Source organism: Cheilinus undulatus, linkage group 17 (genome assembly GCF_018320785.1).
Source record: "Cheilinus undulatus linkage group 17, ASM1832078v1, whole genome shotgun sequence".
NCBI lineage: Eukaryota > Metazoa > Chordata > Actinopteri > Labriformes > Labridae > Cheilinus > Cheilinus undulatus.
Window position 1 is genome coordinate 44269629 of NC_054881.1, and position 12914 is coordinate 44282542.

General features: G+C 45.0%; 1 protein-coding gene across 2 annotated transcripts in view; it reads right to left on the minus strand.

Annotated features, from left to right (window-relative positions):
- The window catches only part of LOC121525692 (ras-specific guanine nucleotide-releasing factor RalGPS1-like), a 129325-nt gene that overhangs the window by 41296 nt on the left and 75115 nt on the right, over nucleotides 1–12914 (minus strand). For both annotated transcript variants that reach the window (XM_041811802.1, XM_041811801.1), the window contains exons 9-10: nucleotides 5406–5543; nucleotides 4842–4935 (exon numbers count right to left, since the gene is read on the minus strand). In XM_041811802.1, the coding sequence (XP_041667736.1) occupies nucleotides 4842–4935; nucleotides 5406–5543 (232 nt within the window). The remainder of the gene's footprint in view (nucleotides 1–4841; nucleotides 4936–5405; nucleotides 5544–12914) is intronic.

The window sequence follows — 12914 nt, forward strand, 5'->3', positions numbered from 1 at the left end:
TCTTAGCTGTTCTTGGTTCTAAGCTGTTCTTGGTTCTTAGCTGTTCTTGGCTGTTTATAGTTCAGTGTTTGGTTCTTAGGTGTTCTTGGTTCTTAGGTGTTCTTGGTTCTTAGCTGTCCTACGTTCTTAGCTGTTCTTGGTTCTTAGCTGTCCTTGGTTCTAAGCTGTCCTTGGTTCTTAGCTGTTCTTGGTTCTTAGCTGTTCTTAGTTCTTAGCTGTTCTTGGCTGTTTTTAGCTCAGTGTTTGGTTCTTAGCTGTTCTTGGTTCTAAGCTGTTCTTGGCTGTTTATATCTCAGTGTTTGGTTCTTAGCTGTTCTTGGTTCTTAGCTGTCCTTGGTTCTTAGCTGTCCTAGGTTCTTAGCTGTTCTTGGTTCTTAGCTGTTCTTGGTTCTAAGCTGTCCTTGGTTCTTAGCTGTTCTTGGTTCTTAGCTGTTCTTGGTTCTTAGCTGTTCTTGGCTGTTTATAGTTCAGTGTTTGGTTCTTAGCTGTTCTTGGTTCTTAGCTGTTCTTGGTTCTTAGCTGTTCTTGGCTGTTTATAGTTCAGTGTTTGGTTCTTAGCTGTTCTTGGTTCTAAGCTGTTCTTGGTTCTTAGCTGTTCTTGGCTGTTTATAGTTCAGTGTTTGGTTCTTAGGTGTTCTTGGTTCTTAGGTGTTCTTGGTTCTTAGCTGTCCTACGTTCTTAGCTGTTCTTGGTTCTTAGCTGTCCTTGGTTCTAAGCTGTCCTTGGTTCTTAGCTGTTCTTGGTTCTTAGCTGTTCTTAGTTCTTAGCTGTTCTTGGCTGTTTTTAGCTCAGTGTTTGGTTCTTAGCTGTTCTTGGTTCTTAGCTGTTCTAGGTTCTTAGCTGTCCATGGTTCTAAGCTGTTCTTGGCTGTTAATAGTCTAGTGTTTGGTTCTTAGCTGTTCTTGGCTGTTTATAGTTCAGTGTTTGGTTCTTAGCTGTCCTTGGTTCTTAGCTGTTCTTGGTTCTTAGCTGTTCTTGGCTGTTTATAGTTCAGTGTTTGGTTCTTAGCTGTTCTTGGTTCTTAGCTGTTCTTGGCTGTTTATAGTTCAGTGTTTGGTTCTTAGCTTTCTTGGTTCTTAGCTGTTCTTGGTTCTTAGCTGTTCTTGGTTCTTAGCTGTTCTTGGCTGTTTATAGTTCAGTGTTTGGTTCTTAGCTGTTCTTGGTTCTTAGCTGTTCTTGGTTCTTAGCTGTTCTTGGTTCTTAGCTGTTCTTGGCTGTTTATAGTTCAGTGTTTGGTTCTTAGCTGTTCTTGGTTCTTAGCTGTTCTAGGTTCTTAGCTGTCCATGGTTCTTAGCTGTTCTTGGCTGTTAATAGTCTAGTGATTGGTTCTTAGCTGTTCTTGGTTCTTAGCTGTTCTTGGTTCTTGGCTGTTCTTGGTTCTTAGCTGTTCTTGGTTCTAAGCTGTTCTTGGTTCTAAGCTGTTCTTGGCTGTTTATAGTTCAGTGTTTGGTTCTTAGCTGTCCTTGGTTCTTAGCTTTTCTTGGTTCTTAGCTGTTCTTGGCTGTTTATATCTCAGTGTTTGGTTCTTAGCTGTTCTTGGTTCTAAGCTGTTCTTGGCTGTTTATAGTTCAGTGTTTGGTTCTTAGCTGTTCTTGGTTCTTAGCTGTCCTTGGTTCTTAGCTGTCCTTGGTTCTTAGCTGTTCTTGGTTCTAAGCTGTTCTTGGCTGTTTATATCTCAGTGTTTGGTTCTTAGCTGTTCTTGGTTCTTAGCTGTCCTTGGTTCTTAGCTGTTCTTGGCTGTTAATAGTCCAGTGTTTGGTTCTTAGCTGTTCTTGGTTCTTAGCTGTTCTTGGCTGTTAATAGTCCAGTGTTTGGTTCTTAGTTGTTCTCGGTTCTAAGCTGTTCTTGGCTGTTAATAGTCCAGTGTTTGGTTCTTAGCTGTTCTTGGCTGTTATTAGTCCAGTGTTTGGTTCTTAGTTGTTCTCGGTTCTAAGCTGTTCTTGGCTGTTAATAGTCCAGTGTTTGGTTCTTAGCTGTTCTTGGCTGTTATTAGTCCAGTGTTTGGTTCTTAGTTGTTCTCGGTTCTAAGCTGTTCTTGGCTGTTAATAGTCCAGTGTTTGGTTCTAAGCTGTTCTTGGCTGTTAATAGTCCAGTGTTTGGTTCTTAGCTGTTCTTGGTTCTAAGCTGTTCTTGGCTGTTAATAGTCCAGTGTTTGGTTCTTAGTTGTTCTCGGTTCTAAGCTGTTCTTGGCTGTTAATAGTCCAGTGTTTGGTTCTTAGCTGTTCTTGGCTGTTAAAAGTCCAGTGTTTGGTTCTTAGTTGTTCTCGGTTCTAAGCTGTTCTTGGCTGTTAATAGTCCAGTGTTTGGTTCTTAGCTGTTCTTGGCTGTTTATAACTCAGTGTTTGGTTCTTAGCTGTCCTTGGTTCTTAGCTGTTCTTGGTTCTTAGCTGTTCTGTGTTCTTAGCTGTTCTTGGTTCTTAGCTGTTCTAGGTTCTTAGCTGTCCATGGTTCTTAGCTGTTCTTGGCTGTTAATAGTCTAGTGATTGGTTCTTAGCTGTTCTTGGTTCTTAGCTGTTCTTGGTTCTTGGCTGTTCTTGGTTCTTAGCTGTTCTTGGTTCTTAGCTGTTCTTGGTTCTTAGGTGTTCTTGGTTCTTAGCTGTTCGTGGTTCTTAGTTGTTCTTGGCTGTTTATAACTCAGTGTTTGGTTCTAAGCTGTCCTTCGTTCTAAGCTGTTCTTGGTTCTAAGCTGTTCTTGGCTGTTTATAACTCAGTGTTTGGTTCTAAGCTGTCCTTGGTTCTTAGCTGTTCTTGGTTCTTAGCTGTTCTTGGTTCTAAGCTGTTCTTGGTTCTAAGCTGTTCTTGGCTGTTTATAGTTCAGTGTTTGGTTCTTAGCTGTCCTTGGTTCTTAGCTGTTCTTGGTTCTTAGCTGTTCTTGGCTGTTTATATCTCAGTGTTTGGTTCTTAGCTGTTCTTGGTTCTAAGCTGTTCTTGGCTGTTTATAGTTCAGTGTTTGGTTCTTAGCTGTTCTTGGTTCTTAGCTGTCCTTGGTTCTTAGCTGTCCTTGGTTCTTAGCTGTTCTTGGTTCTAAGCTGTTCTTGGCTGTTTATATCTCAGTGTTTGGTTCTTAGCTGTTCTTGGTTCTTAGCTGTCCTTGGTTCTTAGCTGTTCTTGGCTGTTAATAGTCCAGTGTTTGGTTCTTAGCTGTTCTTGGTTCTTAGCTGTTCTTGGCTGTTAATAGTCCAGTGTTTGGTTCTTAGTTGTTCTCGGTTCTAAGCTGTTCTTGGCTGTTAATAGTCCAGTGTTTGGTTCTTAGCTGTTCTTGGCTGTTATTAGTCCAGTGTTTGGTTCTTAGTTGTTCTCGGTTCTAAGCTGTTCTTGGCTGTTAATAGTCCAGTGTTTGGTTCTTAGCTGTTCTTGGCTGTTATTAGTCCAGTGTTTGGTTCTTAGTTGTTCTCGGTTCTAAGCTGTTCTTGGCTGTTAATAGTCCAGTGTTTGGTTCTAAGCTGTTCTTGGCTGTTAATAGTCCAGTGTTTGGTTCTTAGCTGTTCTTGGTTCTAAGCTGTTCTTGGCTGTTAATAGTCCAGTGTTTGGTTCTTAGTTGTTCTCGGTTCTAAGCTGTTCTTGGCTGTTAATAGTCCAGTGTTTGGTTCTTAGCTGTTCTTGGCTGTTAATAATCCAGCGTTTGGTTCTTAGTTGTTCTCGGTTCTAAGCTGTTCTTGGCTGTTAATAGTCCAGTGTTTGGTTCTTAGTTGTTCTCGGTTCTAAGCTGTTCTTGGCTGTTAATAGTCCAGTGTTTGGTTCTTAGTTGTTCTCGGTTCTAAGCTGTTCTTGGCTGTTAATAGTCCAGTGTTTGGTTCTTAGTTGTTCTCGGTTCTAAGCTGTTCTTGGCTGTTAATAGTCCAGTGTTTGGTTCTTAGTTGTTCTCGGTTCTAAGCTGTTCTTGGCTGTTAATAGTCCAGTGTTTGGTTCTTAGCTGTTCTTGGCTGTTAATAGTCCAGTGTTTGGTTCTTAGTTGTTCTCGGTTCTAAGCTGTTCTTGGCTGTTAATAGTCCAGTGTTTGGTTCTTAGCTGTTCTTGGCTGTTAATAGTCCAGTGTTTGGTTCTTAGCTGTTCTTGGTTCTAAGCTGTTCTTGGCTGTTTTTAGCTCAGTGTTTGGGCTCATTATCCTGCTGGAGGACCTGAGACTGAGCTTTCTGACACTGGCAGCACATTTGGCTCCAGAAAGCCATCATAGTCTCGAGATTTCATCAGGTCCTGCACAGGTTCAGGACCCCATGTGCCAGATTCAGCAAAGCAGCCTCAGAACATCACAGAGCCTCCTCAATGTTCCTCAGAAGCTACAGCCTTCCTTTCTTTGGACGCTTCATTTCTGCAGAACATGGCATTTTGGATAATTCCAGTCTGGATTTTCAGGATTTGCATTCAACAGAAGAGTCTTCCTCGGTCGTCTTCCATTACGTCCACTTTGGCTCAAACAGTGATAATGGTGCGTTCTGACACTGATGGACCTTGACGTTGGAGTTGACCTCTAACCTCTTTGGTTCCCATTCTTATAATCTGTCTCTTCCTCCAGGGAGGTGGGCTACCATCCCAAGGATCTTAAACTTTTGAATAATCTGGTCAGCTGTAGTCACAGGAACCTGGAGCTGCTTGGACATGGTCTTAGCCTCTTCCTGGTGGTCTACCCAATGGTCTACCATTGTCTCTAATGTCCTGGGACAACTGTCTCCTTAGCTTTCTGTGCTCCATGTTCAGTGTGGTTACAAAAATGTACAGTGACTACTTTCCAGCCAGTTTCCTTATTTCAGGGCCCGCTGAGGGATTTCCCTATTGGGGGTGTACTAATTATTTTGTCCAGGTGTGTAAACGTTTCTGTGTTCTCTAACTCAGAGTTAACTTACTTAAAGTTGTCGTCTTCTACAAACTTCTGCAGCTCCTCGATGTAGCGGACCGACTGAAGATATTTCTGAACATGAGGGAGAGTCACCAGGTGATCTGAGGAGACACGGGAAAATGTCACTTTAACATGAGACACCATACTGAGCATGTGCAGGATTTTCAAACGGCATAATAGCACTGAATGTTTCAGACATGCAATCATGGCTGAGGATTCCCTGGTCAGGTACCAGGACTGTTATCAGATACAGAAGCTAAAGGTGTGCTGAATCCTGATTGGCTGGCAGATCAATGAGCCTTTATAATGACACTAAGTCTGTGAGTAGACGCATGAATTCAGATCTACTGATCCCTGATTTATGAATGAAACCCTGATCAACCTGGGCTTCTCTGCTGTTTGATTCTGCAGAAACGTTCTGAATTACTCAAACATCAAACATCGAGAATGGAAGATTTCACCACGCCACCATTAGAAACTCTACAAACTGTCCCACAGAGATTTTACATTCATAAAACAAACTCATGCATTCTGATAAAAAGTGTAGGTGCTGTAGCTCCTCCTTTCTCACCGTAGTTACAGGACATCTGCAGGTCAGAGATGACCCTCAGCAGGTTGTTCATCTGATTGGTCCTCTGCTCCGTCTCGATGATGCTGTCTGACGCCGGGTAGGCCGAGTCGATGTAGATCATGTCCAATAGGTAGATCCCTGAAACACAAGGACAGCGAGTCGATCAGCGACTTAGCAGGTGATCAGCAGAGACAGAGACAACAGCTAGAGGTTGGAGTTCAGTTCTGTAAAGAGACAACAGGGAGCCAGGAACTAATGAACTAAAATATCCACGCATGAAGCTGTTGTAGATTTAACAGGTTATTTTTACACAGCCATGTCCAAAGTTTGAGCTTTCATGTAAAACACCAAACTAATGAATCTAACGTGTGCAGAGGAACAGGTTTGGACCTGAGTGAAGCTTTTTTATTTAGTCAGCAAATAAAGAAATGTCTGTCTGTAGTTCAGAGACTGCTCAGCTGGTGTTTCTGATCAAAAGCCCTGAAAAGACTGAAAAAGAGAGAAGAATGTGGCCATTTCTTCTAAAACAGGAAGTTTCCATGTCTGACGCCTGGAATCGTCTTTAAGGACAGGAAAGAATCTGCAGAGAGGACCGGAACGATCTGGAAAAAATGAGCTGAGTCAGACGCTCCTGTGATTGGTTCTAATTACTGAGAAATAAATAAATAATATTTTTACATAACAGTCAGAGACTCGGTGTGAGCGTCAGCACGCCGAGTCTGATGTGGTGAGTACAGACGAGTCACAAACAAACACGAAAAAACACACTTTTAAACACTTTTAAACACTTTTAAACAGGTTTAAACACTTTTAAACACTTATGAACAGGTTTAAACACTTTAAAACACTTAAACTGGTTTAAACTGGTTCAAACATTTTAAAATAGGTTTAAACAGGTTTAAAGAGAATTAAACTGGTTTAATTCAGCTAGAAGTCCTCTTGAAAAGAAGTCCACAAATGCCTTAGAGGCAGAGTAGAGGAGAGGAAGCGGGTACATCCCACTGGCAGACGAGATGTTGAGGATGACTCTCTTCTTCCTCGCCACCATGCCAGGTAAAACAAGGCGAGTCATCTGGCACACTGATGTTCTATTAATGTTGGCCATGGCGTCGATGAAAGCATCCAGACCGGGGCACTGAGGAAGAATCCAGGATAAGAATCGGACGCTCCAACATTATTCAACAGAACTCCAATCTCCACTTTAAACAGGTTTAGACAGGGTTAAACCTCTTTCAACTGGTTTAAACTGAATATTTAAACAGGTTTAAGAAGGATTTAACATTTAAAATGGTTTAAACTGGTTTAACAGGTTTAAACCAGTTTAAACTGGTTTAAATGGGATAAACAGACTTAAACATGTTTACAGTGGTTTAAACCGTTTTAAACATGTTTAAACATGATTAACAGGATTAACAGGTCACACAGGGTTTTCCATATGCCGTTCTTGAACGCATCCCTGTCTGCAGCAGGAGGGTGACGCTGGGTTTAAAAAGACATGGAATCAGCCAGCTCAGAGAGTTTGAACTTTCTTAAAACAGACATGAAGATTTCTGCAGAAGAAGGACCTACTTCAAGTATGAACATGTCCAGACTTTTATGGATGCTGGACCAAAAATATCCTGATACGGAGCAGAAACTTTTTCAGTCGTCTCCAGAGAACATCGATCAGACACTGAGCATCACCGACAGAAACCAGAGCTGTGATCGACCTTTCATCAGATAATCAATAATCACTACATGATCGATTATGGGACAAATCTCTGATATTCACTACATCACCACAGAGAAAGAACAAACCGGGGAAGAGAAAAGGAAATCCTGCAGCTCCATCTCTCTGACTAAAGGCCCCTCCTCGTCTCCCTCCTCTCTCGCTGCTATCAGCCTTCTGTTCAGCAGCAGAGGAAGAATCAGAGAACATCCATGAAGGTTTAAGGTTTTCAGATTCTAACCCTGAGCTCCAGATTCTCTCAGAGGTTTACCCAGGGTTCTTAGCGGTCTGAGAGTTTCCCTGAATCTTAAACAAAGAAACAGGGAAAATCATCTCATCGAGGTTTTCAACCACTGAAGATAATCGCCGCTGTTACATAACACGTTTGTTTAAAGCTGCATGTGGCGGTCAGGGGAGCCCGCCGCCATGGGAGCAAGCCAATCACAAACACATGTAGAAAACAAACAGCAGAAATACAGAGGTAGAGAGGGAGGAACACGTACGGAGGGAAAACCTAAAAATACGGAGCAGCTGGACTGGATCCTGACCTCTGACTGTAAACATCAGGTCATTTCATTAGACTGCAATAAATCAATCTGATTGATGAGGTTAAATCTAAGGATGTTTGACCTCTGAGGCCATGGACAGTCTTATTGATGAGGTTAAATCTAAGGATGTTTGACCTCTGAGGCTGTGGACAGTCTTATTGATGAGGTTAAATCTAAGGATGTTTGACCTCTGAGGCCGTGGACAGTCTTATTGATGAGGTTAAATCTAAGGATGTTTGACCTCTGAGGCTGTGGACAGTCTTATTGATGAGGTTAAATCTAAGGATGTTTGACCTCTGAGGCCGTGGACAGTCTTATTGATGAGGTTAAATCTAAGGATGTTTGACCTCTGAGGCTGTGGACAGTCTTATTGATGAGGTTAAATCTAAGGATGTTTGACCTCTGAGGCCGTGGACAGTCTTATTGATGAGGTTAAATCTAAGGATGTTTGACCTCTGAGGCCGTGGACAGCTCTCAGGCTTTAGTAGTCAAGTCTCCAGGCATTGCCAGGGAAAAGGAAATACTGTTTTAGTAAAACGTTCTATTCTGATTCCTAAACGTATGAAATGATAAATTTGTGATTTGATGAGTTCTTTTCTGTGACCATGGTGTAAGGGGGTTAAGGGTTAGGGTAAGGGATTAATGGCCTCCATTATCCCTGATAATTGGACACCTCGAACTCCACCATAACGGATGGATGGATGCAGAGGACAGGAGAACAAACGGACACTAGCAGATCATGTTAGGACGCCGTGGCTTCATGGAGACGTGATGCTCTCAAACATGTTTAGAATGGTGGAACACGTGGGCCGAGCACGCTGAAGGGAACTCCTCCTAACACTGACTCAAGGTTTTACAGATCACATGCGATCTGCAGCAGATTTACGGGACAGAGACGTTGGAGTCTGAACGGAGCTCTGTGAGATCGTCTGCAGTAAAACGCCATTACATCACTTCTTCCTTCATAACATCGGAAATTTGGCTCCAGGAGCTGAAAACGGACAGATATGGGAGCGTGGTCCCTCAGAGATCTGTCTGAGAGTAGATATCTATGCTAGATTTCAACCTGCCTGCCCTCAAACATGAAGGCTATCCCAGTGTATCTCAGAGCAGATCATTGGGATCTAGACTTTAATGGTTCTGGAAACATCCAGACTTTTCCTTCTTTCCCACAAACAAAACCTCTGCCGGTTCATTCATTCTTTGTTCCAGTCTTCTGGAAGCTTTCAGAGCGTCTGAGGCAGGCAGTGGAAAAAGCAGCAGACGCTCGCAGCGTTTTACAGCCGTGTGGAAAAGTCCAGAGGGCACAGGTGGACGTGCTGGAGAATGTGCATTCATAAAACCCACAGGACTCCAATAAAACACCCACAATGCACCTGTGCAGAGAGCAGGAAATGTTGGCACAGCGGGTGAAACAGATGTACTCATTAATGTCATCGCTTTATTTCACAGGGAGAGATTTATGATGGACAACGATCGCAGGGAATCAGGAATCTGGAAATCAGAGGATCTCTGCTGCAGCGGGATGTTAGATCTCCATCCACCAGCAGGGGGCGGAAAACAGGAGAGCACTGAGTCTGACCCAGGTTTATCATCAGACTGGTCCAGGTTTACCATCAGACTGGTTCTGGTCCAGGGTTACCATCAGACTGGTTCTGGTCCAGGGTTACCATAAGTCTTGTTCCTATCCAGGATTATCATTAGACTGATCCAGGGTTACCATCAGACTGGTTCTGGTCCAGGGTTACCATCAGACTGGTTCTGGTCCAGGGTTACCATCAGACTGGTTCTGGTCCAGGGATACCATCAGACTGGTTCTGGTCCAGGGATACCATCAGACTGGTTCTGGTCCAGGGATACCATCAGACTGGTCATGGTCTAGGGTTACCATCAGATTAGTTCTGGTCCAGGGTAACCATCAGATTGGTTCTGGTCCAAGGTTACCATGGGTCTGGTTCTGGTCCAGGGTTACCATCAGACTGGTTCTGGTCCAGGGTTACCATCAGTCTGGTTCTGATCCTGGATTATCATCAGACTGGTCCAGGTTTACCATCAGACTGGTTCTGGTCCAGGGTTACCATCAGACTGGTTCTGGTCCAGGATTACCATCAGACTGGTTCTGGTCCAGGGTTACTATCAGATTGGTTCTGGTCCAGGGTTACCATCAGATTGGTTCTGGTCCAGGGTTACCATAAGTCTTGTTCCTATCCAGGATTATCATAACACTGATCCAGGGTTACCATCACTCTGGTTTTGATCCAGGATTATCATTAGACTGTTACAGGGTTACCATCAGTCTGGTTCTGATCCAGGATTATCGTCAGACTGGTACTGGTCCAGGAATACCATCAGTCTGGTTCTGGTCTAGGTTTCTTCCCTGATATCAGCAGTAAATCCTCTCAAAGAGAGTCTACTGAACTCAAGACTGACTCATTCTGTCCTGATTGTTTCATTCTATGATCCAGTGGCTGTCCTAGTATCCATGAGTCTTTGGGTCCATGTGTCTTTGGGTCCATGAGTTTTTGGGTCCATGAGTCTTTGGGTCCATGAGTCTTTGGGTCCATGTGTCTTTGGGTCCATGAGTCTTTGGGTCCATGAGTCTTTGGGTCCATGTGTCTTTGGGTCCATGAGTCTTTGGGTCCATGAGTCTTTGGGTCCATGTGTCTTTGGGTCCATGAGTCTTTGGGTCCATGAGTTTTTGGGTCCATGAGTCTTTGGGTCCATGTGTCTTTGGGTCCATGAGTCTTTGGGTCCATGTGTCTTTGGGTCCATGTGTCTTTGGGTCCATGAGTCTTTGGGTCCATGAGTCTTTGGGTCCATGTGTCTTTGGGTCCATGTGTCTTTGGGTCCATGAGTCTTTGGGTCCATGAGTCTTTGGGTCCATGAGTCTTTGGGTCCATGTGTCTTTGGGTCCATGAGTCTTTGGGTCCATGAGTCTTTGGGTCCATGTGTCTTTGGGTCCATGTGTCTTTGGGTCCATGAGTCTTTGGGTCCATGTGTCTTTGGGTCCATGAGTCTTTGGGTCCATGAGTCTTTGGGTCCATGTGTCTTTGGGTCCATGTGTCTTTGGGTCCATGAGTCTTTGGGTCCATGAGTCTTTGGGTCCATGAGTCTTTGGGTCCATGTGTCTGGACTGACTAATAGTCAGAGGTGGCAACTTCTCTTCGGGACATTTTTGGACCATGTGGGTTGGACCAGACATCAGTGGTTTCCTGCGTTCCTCATGGGAGGGTCAGCTGGGAGGATGGACCAGGGGAAATGGGGCATGGTCCTGGAGCAGTCCTGGAGGATGGCCATCAGATGCACTCCAGACCTGAGCAGACCACATGTTCCTTGATGCTGAGCTCATGGTGGTTAATGTTGGTTTTTTGTTAATAACAGAGACTATGGTCTAGACCTGCCCTCTTTGGAAAGTACTGGTTGCAGATCACATGGGTCATAAATGGAGATTAATCAGTAAAGACTGATGGTTCAAATATGGATGCCAAGGAAACATTCATCCCAACAACCCTTAGATGGTTTTGTTTAAAGAGAATCTTGTTTTACACACCAACAATCGGCCGCATCAATCAGGGAGCAGTAAAGACATCTTTAGTGCCAGAGACCACGTCAGCCATCACCAAGGTCAAAGAGCAGAGGTCAGAGGTCAGAGTGGCTTGACCTGCTGCAGACATGCTGGGAGGGAGAGACTCCAGGAGACAAGAGAGAGACCAGGGACAAGAGAGACTCCAGGAGACAAGAGAGAGACCAGGGACAAGAGAGACTCCAGGAGACAAGAGAGAGACCAGGGACAAGAGAGACTCCGGGAGACAAGAGAGAGACTGGGAACAAGAGAGACTCCAGGAGACAAGAGAGAGAGACCAGGGACAACAGAGACTCCAGGAGACAAGAGAGAGACCAGGGACAAGAGAGACTCCAGGAGACAAGAGAGAGACCAGGGACAAGAGAGACTCCGGGGGACAAGAGAGAGAGACCAGGGACAAGAGAGACTCCAGGAGACAAGAGAGAGACCAGGGACAAGAGAGACTCCGGGGGACAAGAGAGAGAGACCAGGGACAAGAGAGACTCCAGGAGACAAGAGAGAGACCAGGGACAACAGAGACTCCAGGAGACAAGAGAGAGACCAGGGACAAGAGAGACTCTGGGGGACAAGAGAGAGAGACCAGGGACAACAGAGACTCCAGGAGACAAGAGAGAGACCAGGGACAAGAGAGACTCCGGGGGACAAGAGAGAGAGACCAGGGACAAGAGAGACTCCAGGAGACAAGAGAGAGACCAGGGACAACAGAGACTCCAGGAGACAAGAGAGAGAGACCAGGGACAACAGAGACTCCAGGAGACAAGAGAGAGACCAGGGACAAGAGAGACTCCAGGAGACAAGAGAGAGAGACCAGGGACAAGAGAGACTCCGGGGGACAAGAGAGAGACTGGGAACAAGAGAGACTCCAGGAGACAAGAGAGAGACCAGGGACAACAGAGACTCCAGGAGACAAGAGAGAGACCAGGGACAAGAGAGACTCCAGGAGACAAGAGAGAGACCAGGGACAAGAGAGACTCCAGGAGACAAGAGAGAGAGACCAGGGACAAGAGAGACTCTGGGGGACAAGAGAGAGACTGGGAATAAGAGAGACTCCAGGAGACAAGAGAGACTCCAGGAGACAAGAGAGAGACCAGGGACAAGAGAGACTCCAGGAGACAAGAGAGAGACCAGGGACAAGAGAGACTCCGGGGGACAAGAGAGAGACTGGGAACAAGAGAGACTCCAGGAGACAAGAGAGAGAGACCAGGGACAACAGAGACTCCAGGAGACAAGAGAGAGACCAGGGACAAGAGAGACTCCAGGAGACAAGAGAGAGAGACCAGGGACAAGAGAGACTCCGGGGGACAAGAGAGAGACCAGGGACAACAGAGACTCCAGGAGACAAGAGAGAGACCAGGGACAAGAGAGACTCCAGGAGACAAGAGAGAGAGACCAGGGACAAGAGAGACTCCAGGAGACAAGAGAGAGACCAGGGACAAGAGAGACTCCAGGAGACAAGAGAGAGAGACCAGGGACAAGAGAGACTCCAGAGTCCAGGAGATGTTCCCAGATTCGGCTCATGACCACATGGGACCTTTAAATGAGTCTAATAAAGCTGTAAAGTCTGATATTTAGGTCCCTGACATTTATTCTGATCTTATTGCTTCCACCATGGCCGAGTACCATCGGAGGGTTAATGTTTGCTTTAAAGGATGTGTGCTTTCATGATTGGT